Here is a 23,359-nt window from a genome sequence, read left to right on the forward strand (position 1 = left end):
ATGTCCTAAGCACAAAGCCTGCCTACCATCCTGAACTAAAAAACAAAGCCATACTCTGCAACTGAAAATTGCTACCAGCCTGTGTCACTTGTGTGCCAAGCACAGCAATGCATAACATGCACCAGCAACCCTTTATCCTTTATTATTTACTTCTGACCCCAAGGGCAGTTTCCATTTCTTGTCCACTTTCTCTGCTTTAAGAAGAAGCACGTACTGCAGGCAGCGGAGCTCGTGCTGCCTTCCTTTCTCTGCCATTTACTTCTGTGCAAGAGCAAAGCCTTGGGGCAGCAAGCACCCTGTCCTTATGCAGGAACCACTCTTCTGCACTGGGGACTAAAACAGCCAGGAGGCTTTGGAGGTCTTATGTGGAGGATGAAATTAACCCTTAAATTTACCTTAGCAGGAGCCACCATTTGTGCTGTGAAAAGTAGGCAAGACAATGCAGAGGAGAATCAGTAAGCTTCACCTTTGGCACTGTCTACAAATGAAACCATATTTTAAAGTGTCTCCAAATGTGACAACAGGGAAAGTCTTCAGGGGGAGACAAGTTCCCAGATGATAGCCAGAAGATGGACATGGTGGAATAATTATCACAAGCTTTTCAGGGCCAATCTAGTTTTTCTGCCATGTCTGAGAAGAAATCTTAGAGGTGCAAACCTTCCTCTATCTTCTCCTATCCTTGGACATGAGGTAACATTTTAGGGAGCTCTTCTCAGTGGAGAGAGTGCTCATCTCATTCCCTGTTTTCCCAATAGGAGAAAGTGATCTGGCCCAAGATCACTAGCAGAGGTTATTTGAACAGAGGTAGGTCACTCCCTAAGCCATCTTCCTGTTACTGCACTGCATTAAAAATATGTAGATAGCATAGAAATCAGTAACTCTGTCCTTTCGAGCAGAATAAGGAAACAGTCACTTAATTAAAATGCTATAGTTGCACAGACCAAACTCTATGGTGACTCTGACTCTGAGCTTATGGAGTAGGTTTCCCTGCAGGACTGGTATCTGCAGCAAGGAACAACTGATGGCAAGCACCTTGCTGCATGTGGCTTAGGGCATGCTTTGCTGGCTACACAGAGAGCTGCTCACTGGCTTCAGGTAAGCAAGTGCGAGATGTCTTCTTTAGATTTGATACATTTTGTCTTTAACTTTATACATATTTTAAAGTGTATAGTGGTGGGTAAGCAGGGTAAGAGCATTTTACATACACTCACTCCTTTTGAGAGGTGATGTTAAACACATAACACAACAACTCAGTGAAGCAGAGGAAGAGTACTGGCAGTAAATGAGTATGTCACAATGATTTGTCTCAACTCTTGCAGAGGCAATTTAACATCATTTCAGTGACAGTCTGTCAAGAACACACAGGAATTCACTCTAGTGTCAGCATAACTTTTATTTATTTATTGCTGTCAATATGCACAGTAAAGGAAGACCTGATGTGGCTACCTCCTGAGTACAATAGTTTTGTAAAGACTGATATTGTGGCTTTTGATGATAATAGATCAATGGTGCTGCATTGACAAGCCACAGGGTGATTTTCCTAACTGCCTGAATAACAGATACACTCCCTGGCTGTCCTTTTCTCTGTCCCTTCCAGCATCACATAATATAGACCTTGTAACTGGAAAACAGCCAGAGATAATGTGATGACAGTGTAAAGGGGAAAACCAGCTTTGTATTACTTTCTCTGACCCCTTAAGCCTTGTAGGAGCAAGAATTCATTTGTGGCTTTCTAACAAGCAAGCACAAGTGGGGAAAAAAAAAAAAAATCACAGAAGCATCAGGTATGCTAAGGAGGGATGCAAATCCTCTTTTCCTATCACATTACCTGCCATCACAAAAATGTCAGCTTTCAGTGCTGGACCCTCTGATTGTATAAAACCTCCCATTGCCTCACAGAAGGGTACTGGTCACTAACTGCCTGAAATGGAAAGTAGAGGCTGTGCTTTCAGTGCTTTTCCTCTGATCACACCAGAGTGATGCCCTCCAGGAGCATCACATCCTCTCAATATGCTCCTCCACCCAGCATCAGGCTTCTCCTCTGGCTGGCAAGCCAGGGCTCCCCTCCCATCAGCCTTATCTCTGACTTCTCCCTAGAAAAAGCACTGAACCTTTAGGGAAAGAACTTAGGCAGACAGAATACAAAGCCTGGGACTGGACAGTGTCCCAGCCTGCATGGGAGAGGTAAGCAGCTACACCAGTGTTACTGAACATATGCAATACCCAGCAATACTGATGAGCGGCACAGCCCTGAAAGCCCCAGAAAATCTGCACACAAGACCCCCTGATCCCAACTGTACCTCTGTTACTAACTTTATTCACATTTGAATTGTTTATTCCTTTGTTTTCCGATTTATACCATGGGGATAACAGCATCACTCTGAGTGTGCTTGTCAAGTGCTCTGTAAGCACCAGGCAGTGCTGTTACTACAGCAAGGGTAATTATTAGTCAGCTGCTTGCTTAAAATAGGTGGGAGAGGCTGCAAGGTTTCCACCACAAAGTGATCCCTCTCCTGTAACATACTTAATCACCACATTGAGGGCAAATCCTTCCCTGCAATAACCACATAGTGATCACTCAGAAGGGGAGCACAGGCCAGCCAGAGGCCCACCTCTGAATAGGCTGCCCACAGCTCCTCTCCCAGTGCAGCCTTGGCTTGCCAGAGATCCCAGTTTGACCAAGATAGCCTAAATTGCAATCAAGAGGGCTGGTAGAGAGCAGTACAATGTCTTGGACACTGGCTATTCACTGCAACACATACAGAGATTATTTTCCCCACCTCCATAGCCCTGACAGCTCTCTTCTCACAATGATTAATTCTCCAAGCAGTCATGGGGTTTGTTGCTGGACACTTTTCACCCACCTGTCCTCCAGCTTGTTTTACAGAGGTGGTGAGGAAGTCATCGGAGCCACGTCAAAGGCTCCTCCACACTGAACCTGCCCACAGACAACACCTTCCGCAGCACATACCCTTGTTCCTCCTTCCAGCAGTGACACAGCCACACATCCCAGTACAAAACAAGCGCAAACGTGGCCCCAGGATATTTTGCCCACAGTCAACACAACACAACACCCCTCCAGCTTGTATTGATGCCACTGAGTTACCTATAAACTCTCTGCACATGATCCTCCTCGGAGCGAAATCCTCAGCATCCTCAGGTTGTCTTCACCTTGTGTTGTAACCATTTGCTTGAAAGGGTGTAGCATCAAGAGGCTGCCCTGTGTGTGATATTATTGCCTGTGCTTGGGAGGCTGGGACTGCTGCGGTCTTCAGGAAACTTGCCAGGAAATGTGCCTCACCAAAGTGCTGGTTGACTGGGGGTGTGCAGCAAGCCATTTCCTAGGGGGGATCAGGCAGAACAGGGTAAGCGGCGTCTGGCTGGGGAGGTTACACCAGTTGGAGTGTTGGCTGACAAAGGACTTTCTCAGAAGCACTTGTGTTTGGCAGACAGACTAGACAGGAAGGGAAAGAAGAGGCACTTCCTAAGCTACAGTCTGTGGTTCAGTATAACACCGACCGTGGTGTCTTGGCAAGTCATGGCTTAACATAAGCGGCTGAAGCAAACAGATCTGGAGTGACCAGCAGAGGTCTGCCAGGCTACAGGGAGCATTCAAACTAAAGCAAAGCCACTACCTGAGGGAATTGCCTACTCACAACTTTCCCCCACTTTTCTCACCAAGAGGCAAACCTCCCCTCTGACCTAGTGCCCAATGGCATAACTTTTGCAGAGCTGAATGGCAAATTGAGATAAGAAGACCCCTCCCAGCAAGAGTCACTTTTCATCCCCTGAAGCAGAATCCTTTTGCGACCTCATGATCTGATAGAGAGTTTCCCTGAAGTGCTGGTCCCGGCTCAGTCTTTTGGCTGCTTCTTTCAGCTCCTCAATGTTTTCAGCTTCTGCATGCGAGAAGATGAAGGACTGGGATTGCTTCACTGAAACAAGAGCAGCACAGAAAGGTCAGCACCATCATCAGGGACACAAACTGAAGACAAAGCTTCACTAGAGCACACCAGCCATGCGATAAATGTGACTGAGAACCTAGCAAGGGATAAGCTAAACATTGCACTGAAACAGCTTCACTGTACTGTTTTCAGAGGAGGAAAATGCTGATGGCATGGAAAGAGACTTTCCTTTTTTTACAGCTCTCTCTTATTTAGGGTTCTACATAGAACCTGATCTAACCTTGCAGGTAGCCACCCTGAGTACTTGATTGGACAATGTCCAGGTGTCTCTTCCAACCTAAATCAGTCTATGATTAAGCATTCAGATGAAGCTGGCTTTGAGAATGGATTTTTAGGGACCCAGGACCATCACAGCAGTTACCTTTCAATATACCTGAAGAGACAATCAGCACGCAGATGGGAAGCTCCAAGTTTCTCTGTAACTCTATGCTGTTACTAGGGAATATGAAATATGAACCACACGACCTTACTGCTCTGTCAGCGCCATCTGCACATATCTGCTCCTGCAGCATATAGAGTAAGAAGCTGCCCAAAACCTACAGTCATTCCACGAAGCACTGGCTCTCCGGCGGTGGAAGCGGCAGCTTTTTATGCGACGAGTGGCAGCCTTGTGGATGTACACAGAGTTCTTCATGATCACAGGCATCTTGGCCTCCAGCTCAGCATTGCGGATGCACTCTTCAAAGAACTCTGTGAAGGGGAGAAGACATCACTGTGAACAGTGATGGGAGAGACACTTCAAGCGATGAGCCAGTCATAAGGCACTGCACATGCTAATGGGCTGAGTCAGGTAATGACATTCAAGACCTCCTTAGATCTTCATAAACAGCAGTCCATGAAGCTCCAGAATATCATCAGAATGAAAAAGTTAGTGACAAAACCTTCCAGTCCCCAGCAAGTACATATCCAAATTATAGAAAGAACTGCAACCATCTATTCCCCATACCACTCATGATTCAGCTTCTGTTATAATAAAACTTCTCAAATTTCTTGCAACAGAGGGGTCTGAAGCTTTGCTCACTGCACTTTTTTTGAAGGAATGCTGTGTGAAACCAAGCAAATCTAACTGCAGAAAGGGAGGTGTTGGCATACATGGCCAGGGATTTCTTAATAGCATAGCAAATACTGGCACTTACATACACACATTACAGGCTCCTTGCAAAGCCCCGCGTCCAAACTCTAACAATGTTACTCTGTCCTGATCTGGCCCAGAAGCTGCTTTTCCTGTTCCATTTCTGCTTGTATGGTCTAACTGGCATACCTTCTGACGTTCCAGTCTTGCTGTCCTCCTGCCTGTCGCTGATGCCCTGCTGTTCAGAGGGCTCATGCACTAATGAGCCCCAACTCTTACAGGAGAGAGCAGAGCAGAGCTTCGGGAATCACTTGGAAGGACTGAAGCAATCTGTGGTGGGACTGGCATTAAAATGCTGCTGGTCCCACACTTTCTCCAGTGTCTCACTCATGAGTACATTTTTACACTTTTGAAGAAAACATCCCCTAAACTTAAGACTGGAAATGAGTGTCAGGAGACACTCAGTGCCAGAAGTTACCCATTTATATCCTGCGCAGGTAGCTCAGCTCAAGACGAATGTTGAGCTGAACATGTCCACTTTAGCTCTGTTTTTTTTTTTTACCATGACTCTGAGTCAGTAGAATGAAGTTCAGAATCATGCCCTTTTGTCTTAGTTTAGAAAAATGATGTAGAAACTACTGAATAATACTTACTTTTCTACATATATCAATTATAAATATTGTATATAAACTATTTATACATGTATTTATACTTGTATATGTGATAGTGTTCAAAATGGCGTAGGCCTTTTTGACTCTTCTATATTGGCCCAATATATCCACCTTTTACTGAAACAAACCACAGATACATGATCTTCATAACAGCCTTCCCCTGAACTATACTTGAGGATGGAAAACAAGCAGGACTTCAACACAGTTGAAGCTGAAAGTGTCAATTCCCAAAGCTGACTCAAGCCAGATGCTAGGATCATGCCCCATCTTACCAGAAAAATAAACAAAACAAAAAGGCAAAGAAAGGGATAAGCTGTGAGGAGCTTTACACCTGACTGCAGTAATCTCAGCACAGCAGTGCTGGGCTGATGCTCTCTTTTAGCTCTGAGTAAGGATCCAGACCTCACCTGCTGGGTCACCTACCAGCACGTTGCTACAGCAACCACAGTCTTCCTTAGACTGATGATGTTCCCGTAACCAAGGCTGAGAAAAAATTATCCTGAGGGGAACTGGACCTAGCCAGTCTTCACAGGCCTGCCACAGTTTTCCTGTTTGACATTCTGGAACGCATTTGCTCATCTCTGCCCCTAGGTTTGTCTTCCACACAACAAGGAAGGCTGGGATAATTTTGCCCTCCTTTGATGGAGAAACACCAAGTGCTGGCATAGCATGTCCTGGCTTCTCAAAAGGAGGTGTGGTTGAGGTACAAGGGGTTGGGAGAGCACGTTATGTGCAGCTTCACTAACTTGGGAAGTTCTTTTTGTGTCTGGGAAGATGGTCAGAAATATTTCCTCTTTCAGAACTTGCTGATCAGTAGGATGATGGATGACTGACTTACTTCTCAAGTTACTGACATCTGCTTTCATCTTCTCCTCTTTCTCCTTGTTGCAATCCAGGGAATTTAAGCCTTGCTCCAAGCTCTGCAATGCTTCCTCAGCTTCTCTCAGTCTCTTCTCCAGATCCATGCGCACCTTCACCTCAGCCTGAGGAAGAGAGTGAGCATTGCTGAAAACCAGCTTGTGTCTCAATAACCACCCTGCTAACTCACAAGGTCTGTGAGGAGCCCCCCCAGCAAATGAAAATGAAAAGACAGCAGTCAGGAACACCAACAGAAATATTGTAAGACAACACAAAAGTTGTTCCTTGTGTCTTCAGACACAATCTGAAATTGAAATACACATTATTTTAGTAATTCTCCTTTGCTCTGACTTTCACTTTCACTGCTTCTCTCTCATTGTATGTGGAATCAGAGGTGGAATTTCAATATGTGAGTTCAAGTACTTGCAGCTGAGGAGGAGCAGGAAGACATCTTTCCAGCTGAGACAGACTTGAGATAAAGGCAATCAATTCCCACAAAGGGGTGCACAATGCTTAGTTTCAGGAAAATTTAGAAATAAAGGATCTTATCAGTAGTAACTTAGCAAATGAGAATAATTAATATAGTTCAGGTCAATGTAGCTTTAGTTTGGCCAAGTGGAAGGTTACAGCATAATAAAATCTTGGAAGTGAAGGAAAAAGAAGAATTGGAGGTAAGGGGGTTTGGACAAAATATTTGTAGCAGGAGGTTGAGTGTCAAACAGCCAATAATAAGTATAATCTTTACATTATTTAGATTAAAATATAATAGCACACTTTGTCCAATTACCTTTGTGTAAATTAAGGTATCTTCCATTACTGGGATAATGAAGGAGGGCTGGTACCTCACCTGCATTCCTCCGCTTTTGAACTCAGGTTCATGCAGATGTTCCTGGAGATTTAAAATCTTAAGATTGATTCCCTGAGCACAAGTGAGGAGGAGAGATTTCTGCTCAGTTCTGCAATGTCCATATAAGCATTTGTTTGAAATAATATTTATTCTAGATTGTGTCTACTTTCCTCTTTTACTTGTTTTTTCCTCCCCTCCATCTTTAGGTGATGTTTTCACAGGAGCAATTGAAAAGGCTTTTACTGAATGGGTTAATCAGGCCTTGGAATAAGAAAATAAACAGTAGTGCTACAAAGATACAACATGTCAACTTCACATGTTACCATGATATGAAGATTTGTGACCACAAAATGAAAACAATAAAACCAAGTCTCCCACTTGATAGGGGATAAACTGAAAGGGAAAATGAGAGGACTCTGGGCCCAGGGACAGCAATACGTAACATGCACAGGGGATACCTTGAGGTCTCTCTCTGTCTGCTGCTTCTCTGCAGTCAGCTCTGTGAGTGAGTTCTGTAATGCTTGTGACTGGGAAGAGTAAAACTCCCGCTCCTCCTCCAGTGCTCGGGACCTCTCCTCATTCTCCTTCATCCTGGTACATGGCACAGCAAAGGAAGATGACCATTCCCACCCCAGCACAACTCACAGGAAGGAAGGGGCTTAGTATTGTGATGGAGCATGCTTAACTACCTGGGGCTTAGTATTGTGATGGGGCATGCTTAACTACCTGGCTGCCCCGAGCAAAGGGGTGCTAACAGGAGCGCTGTCTGTGTTTCACTTTGGTAACACAGGCATTGCTGGAGAAAGCTGGGTGGACAGTTCATAGAATCATAGAATGGTTTGAGTTGGAAAGGACCTTAAGATCATCTAGTTCCAACCCCAGGGACACTTCACACTAAACCATGCCACCCAAGGCTCTGGCCAACCTGGCCTTGAACACTGCCAGGGATGGATGGATCTCTTCCTTGGGCAGCCTGTAAAGTTCTTGAATGGAACATTCTCAACCCCTAGACAAGGTCCAGAAGCACTAAACACTTCTTATGGACAAGTCCATGAACACCAGATGGATTCATATGCCTAAGTCCTGATCTGAAAGGAGCAGGCCCAAGCAGCAACAAGGAGTCCAACTGTCCTGCCTCACTCTTTTCTGTCTGAAGTGTTTATAATATCAACTCCTACCATGGGAACCAAGCAAGCTTCCAGACTTGTCTTGCTCTGGCAACTGAAAAGCACATCAGCAGACAGTCACAATATTTGGCAGCACTAAGCCTGAGCGGGGCACAAGTGTCCTCTTCCTTTTACTGAACCCAAGAATGTAAATTAAAAAGAATCTTGCTTCTCTGCAGGTCAGGATAAACAGGGAAACAGTGTTGATGTGACCCGAATTTTAAACCTGGAAATATTTCATTTTCTGATTGCCTCACACCTGCAAGGGGGAAAATTACCTCTTTTCCCACCACCCTCTTCACACTGGATTGTATCTTCTCCCACACCCCAGTCTCTGGCACCACCGTAAGATCCCCACTTCACCTCTTCTCTGCCAAGAGCTTCTCCTCCAGAAGCTGCTGCATCTTCTCTTCAATCTGTTGCAGGCTGCAATGCAGTCCCCAGATGGGGCTTTGCTCCTTCCTGGGGCTGGTTGGAGGTGGGAGATGGCTCTCATTTTCTTCCAGCATCTCCAGCATTTGCTGCTTTTCTAGGGATAGCTCCTTGAGGAAGGGCAGAGGTTGTGAGTATCAGCCAAGTCTAACATTTCTGCTCTTGTTCCTGCCAGGGTTTCCCTATTAAGTCCCTCCGTCCTTAAATACATGTGCTTCATTCAGGTTAAAAACAGGAATAACAAAATCTGATTTTCATTTTGGACCTCTCTTATGCGGAACAAGTGTCCACCATAGCCTTTGCTATGGAAGGGGATGAGAACTGACAGGCTGTTTTGACATGACCTGCTGTAAGAACCCAGCTCAGGAACTGGAGCCTTGTGCTTCCCTAGTGCATCACTGATGCAGGCAGCTTCTCTGCCTTCCCTCCTCAGCTTGCTCCTTAGTGTTAACTAGAGGCATCCACTGTGTGGTACTTCTAGGACATATCATGCTGCTTTCCTGTGAGGTGTCCAGTCTGGTGGGCAAAGAGGGCTTGAATGCTCCTTCCCTAGCTTTCCAGTTCTTTCATACCCATAACTGTGGGCAAGGAGATGAGCTCAAAGGAACATCAGCAACAGATTTTTGGACAAACTTGCATGATCTGACATGAACTTTTGGGGCTTCAGAAGGCAAACTGTGTGGAAATTTCATAAACCATATCTATTTAGAAAAGCCACTTTCCACCAAGAGTGATACTAAGGAAGGAAAGGGTTTAATACGTCAACACGGTTTCCTAAATTCCCATGTTGTACACGATTGCCTAGGAACCATGCTCTCTTCTGTGAACAAGAAATGTCTTTCTGCTGCTCCAAATTCCACCAGGACTTAGACAGTTGCAGTTAGTGTATATATATACACATGTATATATATAAAGAAGATATATATGTATTGTTACATATATGTCAGAACATTATCACAGATTTAAAGCCATGTTGGCTGGAAGGGACCATCCGGTAGCCTCTTGCCCAGCCTCCTGTTCAGAACTGGCATGTCAACACAGCAAGACCTGTTCACCTGTGGCTTTCTACAGTCAAGTGGTGAAAACCTTCCTACATGTAGGTTCTTTAGCCTCTCCTACCACTGGCCTCCCTCTGTGGTGAAAAGTCTCTCCCTACTCTGCAACCAAACTGCAATTTGTGGTTATTGTCCTACATCAAATCACTTGGTACTGGTGGGCTCTGCGTCAGTCATTCTTTTCTGCAGGGGATTTTGGCTTTCATATCATCTACCAAATGAATCTGTTCATCCACACAGGACTTAACTCTGGCACTAGTGCGTGTTAGATTCATTCCACAGGACAGCATTGCTTTCAGCCCTGGTCAGTTCTCATGGATCATCCCCAGAATGCTGTCACTCAGAGGGGAGAAGTGGCCACTCACCTCTAGAGTTTTCTGTAAGGACTGTGTCAGGCTTCGCAACACTTTCTTTTCTTCCTCCACTCCTTTAAGGGAGCGGGCTGTGAGCTCCAGCTCCCTAAAGAAGCAAAAAGGGTGACAGCTATTGCAGGGGAACACCAGCCCCACACACCACGCTCAGACAGCACAAACTGTGGATCTCTTAGTGCACAACCTGCGACCAGTGGTTGATACAGGCAGCCCCGGAGAGTCTGGAGCTTGCTAGGAATCATCACGGCTTGAACAAGCTACGGGCCTCCAGGAACTTTACTGTGCCTCCAGGTTGCAATGGGAAGAGCTCAGACATGGCAGTCATATCTAAACAGATATAGGTCTATGAAAATGAAAATGGTTTGCAAATTCATGCTGTCTTTTCTGACATGTTATTTAGGGAGAAAAAAGGGAATAAGAGCAATGGCAAAACATAGCCTTTCAAACACTCAGGGAAAAGCACTTGGATCCTTCCCTTTCTAAATACCTTCACTGTTCATATCTTGGCTAGCAAAACTATTAAAATTACAAAGTTATTCTTGGTGAGGCAACTTCATCATTCAGCTGACAGTGGAAAACCAGATTCAGATGTCTGGAGCCCACATGGCAGGACCCTTAATCAAAATAATTCCCTCTCTGAAATCCTTTAGGACCTGTCCATTGCCGTGCCACTCTGACTAACCTGGGGTTCATCCATGTCCCAGCCCTCTGAAAATGAAACTGCTGGAGCTCTGAATGCAAAATGAAGCTAAGGTGGATTCCATTGGTCACACAAGTGATAGTAAATGCAGGTAAATGGATCTCAACCATTCCTGGTTTGGTCAATACAGCATGTATAAAATAGGTGGATTTTGCAAACTGTTTGGATTCACCACCACAGCAGCACTTCTGCCCAGTGTGGGAATTCATGTCCTTTTCCTGCCCTGCCCTTTTCCACCTTACCGTCTAATCTGTTCCTGCTCCAGCCGCAGCTCCCGTACCACCTCTTCAAACTGGTGCTTCTCTGCTTCCAGCACCTGGTTCAGACGCTCAAGTTCCTGGACAGAAAGAGAAGGCAAGGAATGTACTCTGCTGACATGAATAAAATTAGGAAAGGCTTCCCTGCTACCAATGCCTGTGACTTTTAACCTGAGCTATGCAGAGCCACAGGGTGTCCAATTGACCACCCTTTCTTCCAGGAGCAGTTAGAATGGATTGAAGGTTGGTTGAGGATTTCCATACATCCAGAAGTCCCTGCCATGTTACCAGGCACCTGGAAGTCCTGGATATGCTCCCTGCACAGATCAGCTCTGCTGCAAAATACAGAGGGTCCAAAGCCCCCTGGGAAAGCTGGACTCAACATGCATGTACCATTTCCAGGCACCCACATGTACAGGTACAGAAAGCCTGGATACAGGAAAGCCTCAGCACTGCAGTGTCTGAAGTGTGATATTTCTACTATCTCAGCCTCCTTTCCCATCCCTGCTGGAATAGGAAAACACAAACTGCACAGTTACAGCTTTGCACAGTTTAATCAGCCCATCACTACCTCAGTGCTAATAAAATCACACTTAAAGAGCACCGAATACCACAAGCTATCCTCAAGCAGTGAAATAGCCTCTTACCCTAGTCTAGGGAGCAGCTTTACAGAGACCTACTGCAAATGAAGGGGCACAGGGACAAAGTACAGCGAGGGTCCTGGTCAGGTTCCCTTGCAGCCTTAGCTGTAGGCAGAACTCCTGCTGCAAGCCCAGGAAGGTCACAAAACACCACTGACACCAGGTAAGTCCATAATAAGACTCTTGCTTCATGACACAGATACATGGTTCAAGCTGCTTTCCTAACATCGTGCTTTGAAGCCTTCAGGCTCACAGCAAGTCACACCAGCGCAGCTCAGTGAGCTATATATTCATTCCTTCATCAGTACCAAACTCCTTCAGACTAACCTGGCACTATCTGATCTTTGTGGACAACAAAGGTACCATGCATGGCTTTGTAAGAGCAGAGATTTGTTCCAGGACCTTTAAACAAAGGCATTTTCCTCTCTATGGCCGTGAGTTGGCAGCAGACTACCTTTCCAGAAAGGGATGTCTCCCTGCAAAGGCAGAAGTAACTTAGCTCTAAAGAAGTGTCCAAGCCATCTTTGGACTTGATCTCTCCAGAAACATACACAGGAAAAACATAGGCCTGAGAAGCCTAGGTCAGCACTGCTGTCTTTTGCTAAAGAGGGGACACAGCCATTTTGGATTAACTGGAAAAGAGCATGCAGCAGTTTGGAATATTGCAATGTGGTGGTGGTTTACATCCATGCAGGCTTTACTACCATGTAATACGACAACCCACTTTCAAAGTTATTGTAAAATAACTTTATGATAGTGCTATAAAAACTGGTATAGGCGTAGTAAAAACATGAAAATGAACTGTTTTTATTATATTAAGCAAATACAAGTTATGACTAGTTTGGAAAACAATAAACTTGTTTAATTATGATGTAATAGTAACATCTAAGGGAGTGCTCTCTTGAGTTTTCCTCACTGCAATGTTTATTATTCTCCCCATCTCTTGAGTGTCCAGAGAACAAACGATGTTGCTTTTTGCTGCTGCTTGTTTCTCACAGAAGTATCTCTACACTAGAACAGTGTCAGGTCTGTTCATCTGCTTTCTAACTGTGGAGACAGACAAGTTGATTGCCAGTTGTCTTGAATCTGCCAAAAAACACGTGTATAATTCAATCCAGGGAATATTCATTTAATGCGCTCTTCTTCCCTTGTTCTCCTGAGACATGTATCACAAGAACACTGCATGGAAAGTGCCTGGGAAGGGCAGCAGGGATACACCTCCAGGACTGATCTCACGACACAGCTCTTACTCCCTTCTTTATGCACAGGACCCAGAGGTCGGCTGGAGACATTTTGTGGCTTCAAAGCCTCCCTCCCCAAACCCTGATATGCCTTCCAACCAACAACTCCCAGCCTCCCAGTCCTGCACACAGAAGTTGAAGGAAATTGGCTTGTGATGAACACTCACCTCTTTTTGCTCCCTCTGCAGGCACAGCTCTTCTGTTTCTTCCATTAGCTTATCTGCAAACACACACACAAAGGCCAAATGCAGAGAAAAGCAATTTATATTGTGGGAATATTTATGGGCTGAAAATGCAGTGTTCCCTATTGCTCTGTGTGTATCTGTCTGGGAGAATCCAAAGGGTGAGATGACAGTAATGGGATGTTCTGTAATTTCCACATTGCTAAATGACTTAATAAACTAAGCACCCATATTGCTGTGTACTCCTTCTAAGGTTTCCTCTCAGTGCTCTTAAAGAGCATTAAAGAACTAACCTCTGCAATCATCCAAGTCAGGAAATGCTCTTATCTCTTCTCTCACATAAGGAAGCAAATGCCCAGAAAGTAGGTGCAGAGTCACACACCAGAGTCACACACCACTGCATAGAGAGTCAGTTCTCCTGAAGCTCTGTGCCCCATCCCTACCCTCCTGGCACATCACCCTCTCCTTCAGGCACCTGCCAGCTCCCGTTTGTGATCTTGGCATGTCCCAGCCAAGCCCAGAAATCAATCCCCTAACTTAGCCACAAAACTCCTTAACCATTCTTAACTATTCTTGTTAATAATAGTTCCCCTCAACATCAGTTGCTCTTGTTTACTAAGGACACATGCCCACCTGGGACTCTGCCCTGATCCTTACACTGTGACCTGATGCACCTATGCTCTAACTGTAAACAGGCTCTGCCTTGGGCAGTTTTTAATCGTTACAGCTTTGTGGGGGGCAGTTGAGAGGTAACTTGGGGGATCCAGGGGATTTCCTGGAACAGTGTTTGCTTTCCCCAGAGAGCCTTGAGCTGCTGCCACGAGCAGCAGCTGACCTCAAAGCTTAACTACAGGATGCACACAGATCACTGAAGGTAAGGTTATTGAGGCAGAAGCCTCAGCAGTTATATAGGAATAAATAGACAATAGCTGTCAAGAGAAAGTAACCAACTGTGACAACTGACCAGCTCTGAATATTCTTGTCATGGACCAAAGAGCCCAGTGAAGTATGTATTTTATATTCCAAATGATCTCCTGTTTGCCACAGAAGGTGTACTCCTCTATTCTTCCATCGCCTTGTCTTGTACTGTGGCACCCTTCAGTTTCTTAGGCTTTTTAGTCTGCTCTGGTGTTTGCAAAATAATGTTTTGACAAAACTTTCCTGTTTCTAGCTTTCCTCCTATCTCTCCAGGTCCTCCTCACAGCACTCCCTGTTATCCCTTTGTCAGGTGTGGAACCTGCTTGCCTCATATATGAGGCCATACATCAGCTCACATGTGTGACTGGCACTTAGATGGCGAGAATGAACATGCCTTGGTACTTGAATTATGATCGCTGTTACATGTGAGACCACATACTGAGATCACCCCTGATCAGCATGAATGCAGAAATGCAGGTTTTTCAAGATCCCTCCAATGGCTTGATCATTAGGAGTAGATACCATGAATCCCTGCTCAAGGCATCACCAACCTGAGGCACTCAATATTGCTGCTAGATTGTTTAAAGCAGATGACTGTCCAGACAAGCCACTGAGTTCACGCATGTGACCAGCAGCCCCCAGGTCAGAAGGGCTCTTACACTTTGGGGAATGGTCTAACTTAGGAGTTGTCTCGGTTAAAAAGGCTACTCTCCCTTGGCTCTTGCTATGGGCAACATGGGGAAGAGACAGCTGGACTGCCCAATGCAATCAGAGTACCCAAGGTACTGCCATGCAGAGGCTGGTTTCCAAGTAGTGGATCGGACTACATAATGTTCAGAAGTCTCTTCCAACCTAAATTATTCTATGTTCATCTGAAGCAACTGCTCGCTCTCCATTGCCCATGGAGAGAGGAATGGCAAATTAGCCATTAACATTAGACACCTCAAACAAGCCCATGTAAAAGCTATCCCTTCCAATATGATCAATGTGAGCAAATGTAAAGACTGAGTAAGGCCAAAAAACCCCAAACATCTGGAGGAGGAAAACTCATGCATGAAAAGCTGTGATTAGCCTTAGAAATACCAGTCCTACGTGATTCAGGGAGACAAAGGTACTGGCTCTTTGCCTGATGAGCAGCTGAAATCAGCACATTCAAACTTCCCAGGGACAGCAAACATTTGTGCACTCCAGCCATTGGGAGCTGCAGGACTGCAGCATGCTGGCCAAAGCACGTTCCTTTCATGCTCCACACAGACGTCCAGATCCTACCTTTACATTTTCATGTTTTAACTCCCTTCAAACCTGAATTTCAGCTGCTGACTACTGCAAAGCTTCATCCAGTAAAAGGAAACCTGTAAATCCTTGGCTTGGCCACACTGACAACTCCAGAAAAGCAAAATGGCTATTTTTGGATTTATGGCTTTTGGAAGTAAGAGTTTCCTACCTAAGTATTCCTGCTTCTCCTTGGCAAGCTGCAGTCCTTGTGCTTCCAGGCTCTCAATCATAGCTTCTCCCAGCTGAGCATTCTTCCAGGTCCTAGGGAAAGCAGACGCAAAGCAGACAATGTAAGAGAGAACTAAGGGTCCCACAGAGCAAGGCAGAGGACTCAGCCTAGCAGTCTATCAAGACAGTGGCACTGTCTTGTGTAGCATTTCCAGTATTTTTCTGCTATAGCCACTCTTCCCCTTCAAACTGTTACTAACTGTTCATTGACTCCTTCACACAGTCTTCTACCTTCAGCCTTTCTGGTATTCATCATCCATCCTGGAACCAATCAATCCCTCCTCTGCCAAACTTGCAAGCCACTAGAATTTGGTGTCTAGCCCTACACCGTGTGTTAAGTGCCTTTCCCTGTAAAAACAATGAAGAACCTGAGATAAAAGCCTGACAAGACACTAGTAAGTAGGGAGAGTTAAAGGAAGCAGGCATATTCAAAGAGGACCCTGAATTATTGTAGGACTTTGGCCTAAGGATCTCAAGGTCGCGTCAACGTATTAGGAAACTAAGCTGCTAAAATGAGGCCTGTGGAGCAGAAGCCCGTTACTGATTGAGCTGATGGACCAGGTTTAATACAGATATTAAATAACAAGGACAAGGACACACAAATCAAAAACGGAACCAGAAATAGAGTTCACTGCTCACTTCTATTAATGTTCCATAGAAAACAAAATACCTAGACACATAAAATGCATACGTAAAATTCATCCCAATCTATTTATATAGACATACATACAGGAACAGGAATTGCTGCCCAGAAATTCTGCCATCTTCATTAAATCCTAAGGGAGCTTATTAATATTAAATACCTGTTAAGCATTCTGGTACCAGGCCTCTTTATGAACCATTTGAAATTACAGTTTTTCAGAACCTGTTAGGTTGGCAACCTCTTATAAAGCAGTGTCAAGGCAACCTGTACTTCATCTCTTACAAAAGCCAGACAATGACACTAAAAACACATTACCCCAAGGACTAGGCAGCTCACAGCTCCAGCAGCCCAAGCACTGCCTTGTGCTCTTTGCAGACAGCTGGGTTTCTTTTCAGCTAATGAGCATCTAGGATATTCAGAAGTGCAGAAGAAATTAGAATGCTAATTAAAAAGGTGATGTTTTGCCCACAGGTAGATATCTTCATCTTGAGTGAGAGCATGTGAGTGTGAATGTGTTTTTCCACTAATACTCTCTAATACAGGATGAATCTAACCCCAGAGAAATCAAGAGCAAACATCACAAGAGTGGGGTGGGGAGCATTACAGAGCTTATTTTATGATTATTGGGAAGGTTCCAAACCAGCTGCAGCCTTTAAGGTGTCTGTTTATTAGATTCACCTTTTCAGTGCAACCTCCCTTCCCCAGCCTAACAAGATGTTTCCCTGTTTGTAACTCAAAGGTTACTACACCCACTGCTGTATGACTCAGAAGATGCACTCATATCACTGTGTAGCATGTAAGCTTTTATTCCTTTTATCTGTTGGAACCATTACCAGTGTGTAACTGCAGCCACAGGGAGGTTCATGCCATGACTTCAACTGAGGGGAGAGCAATTTTGCATTTCTTACCAAGTGAGTTTCCATCAGAAAAAGCTGCACTGCTTAAGGTACTGGGAAGCACAGGGTCAGGAAGGCTCCTGGGACGAGTAGAAAGCACTCCTATAATATACTTGTGAAAACTACACCCCAAAGCTGTGTAGTAGCTCCATTTGCTCTTCAGCTCAAAGATCATTTATCCCATCCCTTTTGCAGCATTGGGAACATCTCCCTAGCTTTGCCTTCATTTTACCTTTCTCAAGAGCATTCACAATCAGGTATTTTTGTTCCATGGGACATACATACTATGTTACCTGTTTTGTTTTGTTTTTTTTTCCTCGTTGCCCACTTAAGTCTGCTTTCAACCAGTGCAGGGAATGCTGCTATGGACATAGAGAGTGTACATGTGCCCATGCCCCCTATGAGGAGCAGCAGAAGCCTCTCTGGGTGGGAAGAGAGCCCATTCAGCTGGCAGTCAAGGCTTTGGCATTTCTGAGAAGTTCTCCAAATCTGGCCAGTGTGGTAAGTCCAAGCACACCATGTCAGGAGGCTGAGGAGACCATCAGCTCTCCTGTGCACTGAGTAGGGGGTCTCCCTATCAAACCAGGAGGCTGGGAAAGGAGTGAGGAGCTGAAGAGATTGCTGGGCACATTGTGATGGTGGAGGTACTAGGCAGCTGTGCAGGCACACACACCACCCAGCCCGAGATGTAAAGAGGCAGCAGACAGAAATTGAAACAAAGGAGAGAGGAACCATATGCTTTCGATCCTCGGCACATTTTTTCTTCTTTCCCCTATTTACAAAATCTCAGTCTCTGGACTTGGTGTTTTCTGAGGGTGTTGGTTTTGCTTTTGTGTTGTTGGGGCTTTTTTTTTTTTCTTTGGTTGGTTTTATAATGAAGGAGCAGGATGATAAATTAAGTGCTGCAGTGCCACTGGCATTACAATCTCCATCTAGGAACAGCAGGACACTAAAACAGGTTGCCTAGAAGATCTCAGCTGTGTCCTTTTAGCTTTCCTGTTCATTGCAGATCAATTTACTGGCCCACGCTGTGCCTTTCTGGCTGCTGCTTAGCTCCCAGCCTGACCCCGCTAGCATAAATCACATAATCTCTGCTTTCCCTCACGCACAGGCTATCATCAGCACCAATTAGGCAGGCACTGGAGCTTCATCACTCTCCTCCTCTGATGAAAGAACAGAAGCAGAGAGGGAAGGGAAGGGGGTGTCTCAGGCAGATTGTCAGTTGGGTGCAGGTGGTCTGCTGTATGACAGGAGCCACAGTCTAGGTCTTTGTTTTAAACATTAGTACTGGAATATTGAAGCAAGGACTATATAAAATGCTGGCTCTGTGAAATAAGCAGGTACACATGACTTGTTTGTAAGACCTCTTCCTGCACTGTGCAGCCATATTCCTTCCCTCCCATACACTCCTGAAAGACTAATCTGGCCCCCAAATTACTCTCCTTGGCAATAGTTGAATATAACATTGGTGAAGGCAAGTGCAGACCTGTGCTATCAAAGAAACAACTCAAAATTGCTCTAGGGCTAAGTCTGTGTCCCTCCTCCTCTGCTGTGGCCAAGCCTGCTCCTGCTGAGTGGGTGACTGACCTCTGCCTTGGGTCTTTGTGTCCCATGGGGCACATGCTCCCATGAAGCTCTAATGACCAGCTTTGTATTTAAGGTTTATACAATACCATGGAGGTTACATCTTGCTCCAGCACCAAAGCCAGGCTCACTGCAGCAGCTCAGAGCTTGGCTTGGGCTGATCCACCATAACACTGTGCTCCCCATTAATTAGAAATGAACATTTTCAGCATCATAGCATTGGAATTAACTGAGATACTACCTTTGCCATGCACACATGCATGCATGCATACACTGGTATTAAAAGTTAACTTGCTTGAAAGAGCAGCTTTTGTCCCTACAGTCACAAGAGACCACACACAGACATTGCAGTGCTGCCAGGAAGGACAGACAAAAGTTCTCACTGCTTCAAACTTCATGGCTGGATAGTGGGTTCTGCAAGCTTCTGCCTTGCTTGGGAAAGTCAAGTCCCTCTTTAAGTGCAGTTTCTTCCTGCATCTGCTGAGATTTAGGAAGATCCTGCTTTGGGTTTGCAGGACAGCTGCTCCCTGCACTGTCAGACACCTGGGTACTGAGGGATTGCAGAGCTGATGGCCAACAAACTGCAGATCTCTCCAGTATTCTCAGCAGACTATGAACTCAGTGCTGTACACACACAGCAATCAAACTCTTCTCACCCCTGTAGGTGGGCTGGAAACGCTTTGCTAACACCTCCTTCCTGGGATCTAGCCTGCCTCCGCTGTTCACAATTAAACTGTCTCAAGAAACCAAATCCTGCTGCTGCATGGCCTGAGCTCCCTAGGACCTGAACAGAAGGAATGCGCACCCATGGTCACACAGTTGCTTCATGGCTGTCACTGACACCTCAGCATGACCAGGACAGCTAACGAGAACAGCGATGTGCCGGTGAGGTCACTGCTCACCAGTGAGGTGCAGAGCCACACAGAGAGCTGCTCACAAGCTTTGCACCTTGCCTGTTCTGCTCTTACCTTACCCCAAATTCATACACCTGCACCCAGGGAGGTTTTCTGACCCACAGCTTTGTCGAGCCTGTGGACCTTCCTTCCCACACAAAACGGTCTAGGGAGCTCCCACCTCTCTGAGCAAGACAGAGGGACAGCAGATGCCACCCGGTATATCAGTGTTCGAGATATGATGGCCTGGGGTTGGTAACAAAGAGCCATATTGCATACTACACCCAGGCAGGAAGATACGGGTCAATTTTAGAGCATTCTTGTGTAGGAAAGAATGAGTCCAGGAGGCAAGTGAAGGTCTTGCTAGTCTAGGGGAGCTTTTCTGCCTTCCCCATGGTCCTTCTAGTCAGGCTTCTTCCCCTTTATCCTTTACACATCTACAGAGCAGATCAAAGAGAATAAGGAATATAAAGAAGCTTACACTTTTCCAGACTCCTGTAGCATCTCCAGCCACTGAGCCTGCTCAAACTCTGATTCAGCTGCTAGAACAATGTTACCCTAGAAGAGGGGAGGGGAGGGGAAAAAAACCTGGATTAGAGAGGCTGGTGCCTTACACACCTCTGCACACCCAGGGCATGAACAGGACACAGGCAGCACAGCTACAGTGAGAGGAAAGCTCACTGCAGGCTTCCACCTCCATGGAGGCATCACATGGGAGCAAATATAACCCAGGTCTACCACACATTGGGAAGAGAAGTGAATGGCAAGCGGTCGTGGCAGGAATAAAACGGTAGGGCAATGTGAGCTCTAGGGCTCCTGAATATCTGTCTACTGGTTCTCTAGTATCATAAGACCTGCTGTCAGAAAGAGCAAGTTTCCTCACTGGTTGTCAAGACAAGAGCAGCAGCAAAGCTTTGAGGGGACTTGGGATGCTAAGCCACCCTCTCGCAGGGTAGTCTGCCTAGAGAGGGTATGATACCTTGGTGGAGTGCGAACGGCTACCAGTTCAGCTCTGCTCATCAGCAATAACCTGTTTTGTGGTGTTTATGGGTTTTTTTTAGAAGAAAAGAAGTTTACTTACGTGGAAGTCTTCATGAGAGATCTTTATGGCATAAGGCATGTTGGGCTCTTCTTTGGGCTCCACGACGCAGCCTCCCAATGGTATGACACCCTGGAGATAAACCAGAGTGCTCCAATCAGTCATCAAAATCAAGTATAGCCATTAACTAACTAGGAACTGAACTTTCACCCTTCTTCACTCGTGGGCCCCTGACCTGCCTTGCCTATCCCAGGAGGGACAATACACACAGCTCCTGAAAATCACAGGGACTCCCACCACCCTCAGGAGACCTCCAAGTAGTATCTGAACTGGGGTAAAGATGGCTCTGCTGCATAGGGCTGGAGGTAAGGCTGCTAGGTAGGACATGGAAAGGGGAGCTCTTATCAAGGAGGAGGTAATGGCCCAGCAGGGCCAGACATTGCAGATTCACAGCGTGGTGCCATGAGAGAAGCTGTGCATCCACTACAGTCACCACTAGTAGGTCAACACCCCACACATGCTGTATGGGGATGGATGGGTGCCCTGCTGCCCCTAACCAGGCTGGGTGAAATCTACACTTCTGGGAGCACAAGTGCTTCATCTGCCTCCAGCGACTGCAGAGGACAAAAGCAGACTCAGACCACACAGCCTCCTGATAGAGGCTGCTGCTCATGGCTGAGGGGTTAGCAGGGGATGGCTGTGACTGATCACGAGTGCAAGTACAAGTTAGGAGCAAGCAGCAACCAAAACTGACCCACCACTGGCTTTGCCAACAGCATTCTCATATCCACAAGATCGCTTGATTAGGGAAACAAGGGAATACATATACTATTAAGTAAAAAAACCATTGAAGCCATGCTGAATCACTGAGGAACCTAACGAGGTACTGACATGATTCCTGCATTTTTGGGGGCTTCTCTGAATCTGACTTACCTCTTCACTTGCTGGGCCTGTGGAGGGGGAGGAAGCTAGAAAGAGAATAACCCCCCTTTCCCAGGCAAACGCTGCTCACCTTGGGGTGGATATTGAAGTATTTATTGCTTTCAAAACTCTTCTTCTCACTCTCAGCATAGTAGAGGAGGAAACTTTCCTTAATGATGAAGAACCTTTAAGACAGAGAAAGGAAATAAACACTGCTAGAACAGTGGTCATGGTTCCACAGCACAAAAAAATCACCACGTATCTAACGCTGCTTTCTGAGCAGAAGAGTTTACTGTTCCCATCTATGCCTAAGGTGAGGTGCCTTACTTGGGCTTGTAGCCAAGAGCTAGTGCTTAACACCAAGTGCCAAGCTCAAGTGCTTTGTGCTTGCAGTTTGCCACAGCATGCACACAGAAACGTTTATTCACAGGGGAATGGGATGGTGGTCTGTGTCCAAGACAAAAGCAAAGCCAAAACCTTTTTGCATCTTGACCTGTACACATTTTATCTAGCCCATGTGTTGCATTCAACCTCTTGAGAGAAAACTGCTTCTTTTTTTAAGGGTCTCTCTCACATGGGCTAAGAGCAACTAACAGCCTATTATTTCAATCTATTCCCTGCCACCCTCTTCCCTCCCATTCTGCATAAGCCAGAAGGGAAGTCTTTCCACTGTAACTCTGAGTCTATGGCAGGGAGAGTCATAGATCTGCATCGTTAGGCAACTCAAGGCAAAAGATGAGCCACAAGAGTACTCAGGAGGAGGAATAAATTTTAGAGCTATTTTAATCAGAGCTCCTGGCAAAGTCTCCCCTCGTTGACCTTTGGAAATACAAAGTAAATCGATTTTTTTTCCCCTCACACACATCACATTTTAATGTGCCTTGTTCTGCTCAGCCTTACGTGTGCTCTGAGGAACACTACAGTAGCCACAAAACATCACAGCTTCTGTAAACCAAGTGGCTAATTTGCTGGAGTGTGTCCTCAAAATCGTGATTAAAGGAGTGCCACTTTCAGCTTATTTGCATGTCCAAAATGCCCCAGGGAGAGTCCCTCTTCTCTTTGAAAACTGAGGCTACATTTACCCTGCAGGCAGTGGTAGAGGGGGGAGATATCTTACTTGACTTAGCTTCAATTTGGTCTGAATCTCTATAGCTCTCAAAAATGCTGAAGAACAGCTGAAAAAAATGGGGACAAGTTTAGTACAGAAGTTTCAAAAGATTAACTGACAAAGGAAATATGTTGCACTGTTCCGTACGTGTTTTCTAATATGAGAAAAGAGGGATTTGGAAAGAAAGCGAAAGGCAGTAAGCTGAAAATTAATACAGAATGTCTTTTTACACTGCACAAAGCACTGCTGTGTAAATCACTTTCATGTGGTCCTGAGGACAAGAGCTCATGAGGAATCTGGAAAGGATAAAGCATTTCTGTGAACAATGAGAACAGCCCCAGAAAAACCTCCTGCTTCTGGGCAGAAAGCCTCTACTGGATGGGATCTGGAAGAGAC

At 45.5% G+C, this 23,359-nt stretch overlaps 1 protein-coding gene across 3 annotated transcripts in view; it reads right to left on the reverse strand.

The window, feature by feature from the left end:
• Positions 1 to 1,375: 1,375 nt before the first annotated feature.
• Positions 1,376 to 23,359, reverse strand: part of PLEKHD1 (pleckstrin homology and coiled-coil domain containing D1) — a 35,032-nt gene continuing 13,048 nt past the window's right edge. Inside the window, exons 2-15 of one of the 3 annotated variants that reach the window (XM_062619192.1) lie at positions 22,938 to 23,030; positions 21,947 to 22,040; positions 20,977 to 21,066; positions 20,377 to 20,453; positions 15,821 to 15,912; positions 13,444 to 13,496; positions 11,380 to 11,474; positions 10,432 to 10,525; positions 8,943 to 9,121; positions 7,863 to 8,004; positions 6,547 to 6,691; positions 4,506 to 4,655; positions 3,812 to 3,935; positions 1,376 to 3,341 (exon numbers count right to left, since the gene is read on the reverse strand). In XM_062619192.1, the coding sequence (XP_062475176.1) occupies positions 3,272 to 3,341; positions 3,812 to 3,935; positions 4,506 to 4,655; positions 6,547 to 6,691; positions 7,863 to 8,004; positions 8,943 to 9,121; positions 10,432 to 10,525; positions 11,380 to 11,474; positions 13,444 to 13,496; positions 15,821 to 15,912; positions 20,377 to 20,453; positions 20,977 to 21,066; positions 21,947 to 22,040; positions 22,938 to 23,030 (1,498 nt within the window). In that variant the 3' untranslated portion in view covers positions 1,376 to 3,271. Of the gene's footprint in view, positions 3,936 to 4,505; positions 4,656 to 6,546; positions 6,692 to 7,862; positions 8,005 to 8,942; positions 9,122 to 10,431; positions 10,526 to 11,379; positions 11,475 to 13,443; positions 13,497 to 15,820; positions 15,913 to 20,376; positions 20,454 to 20,976; positions 21,067 to 21,946; positions 22,041 to 22,937; positions 23,031 to 23,359 lie in introns of all 3 variants that reach the window. The other 2 variants (XM_062619193.1, XM_062619195.1) reach the window with 2 other exon arrangements.

Source organism: Pezoporus occidentalis, unplaced genomic scaffold (assembly GCF_034315485.1).
Source record: "Pezoporus occidentalis ecotype Australia unplaced genomic scaffold, CSIRO_AGI_Poc_V1 ctg21, whole genome shotgun sequence".
NCBI classification, from domain to species: Eukaryota; Metazoa; Chordata; class Aves; order Psittaciformes; family Psittacidae; genus Pezoporus; species Pezoporus occidentalis.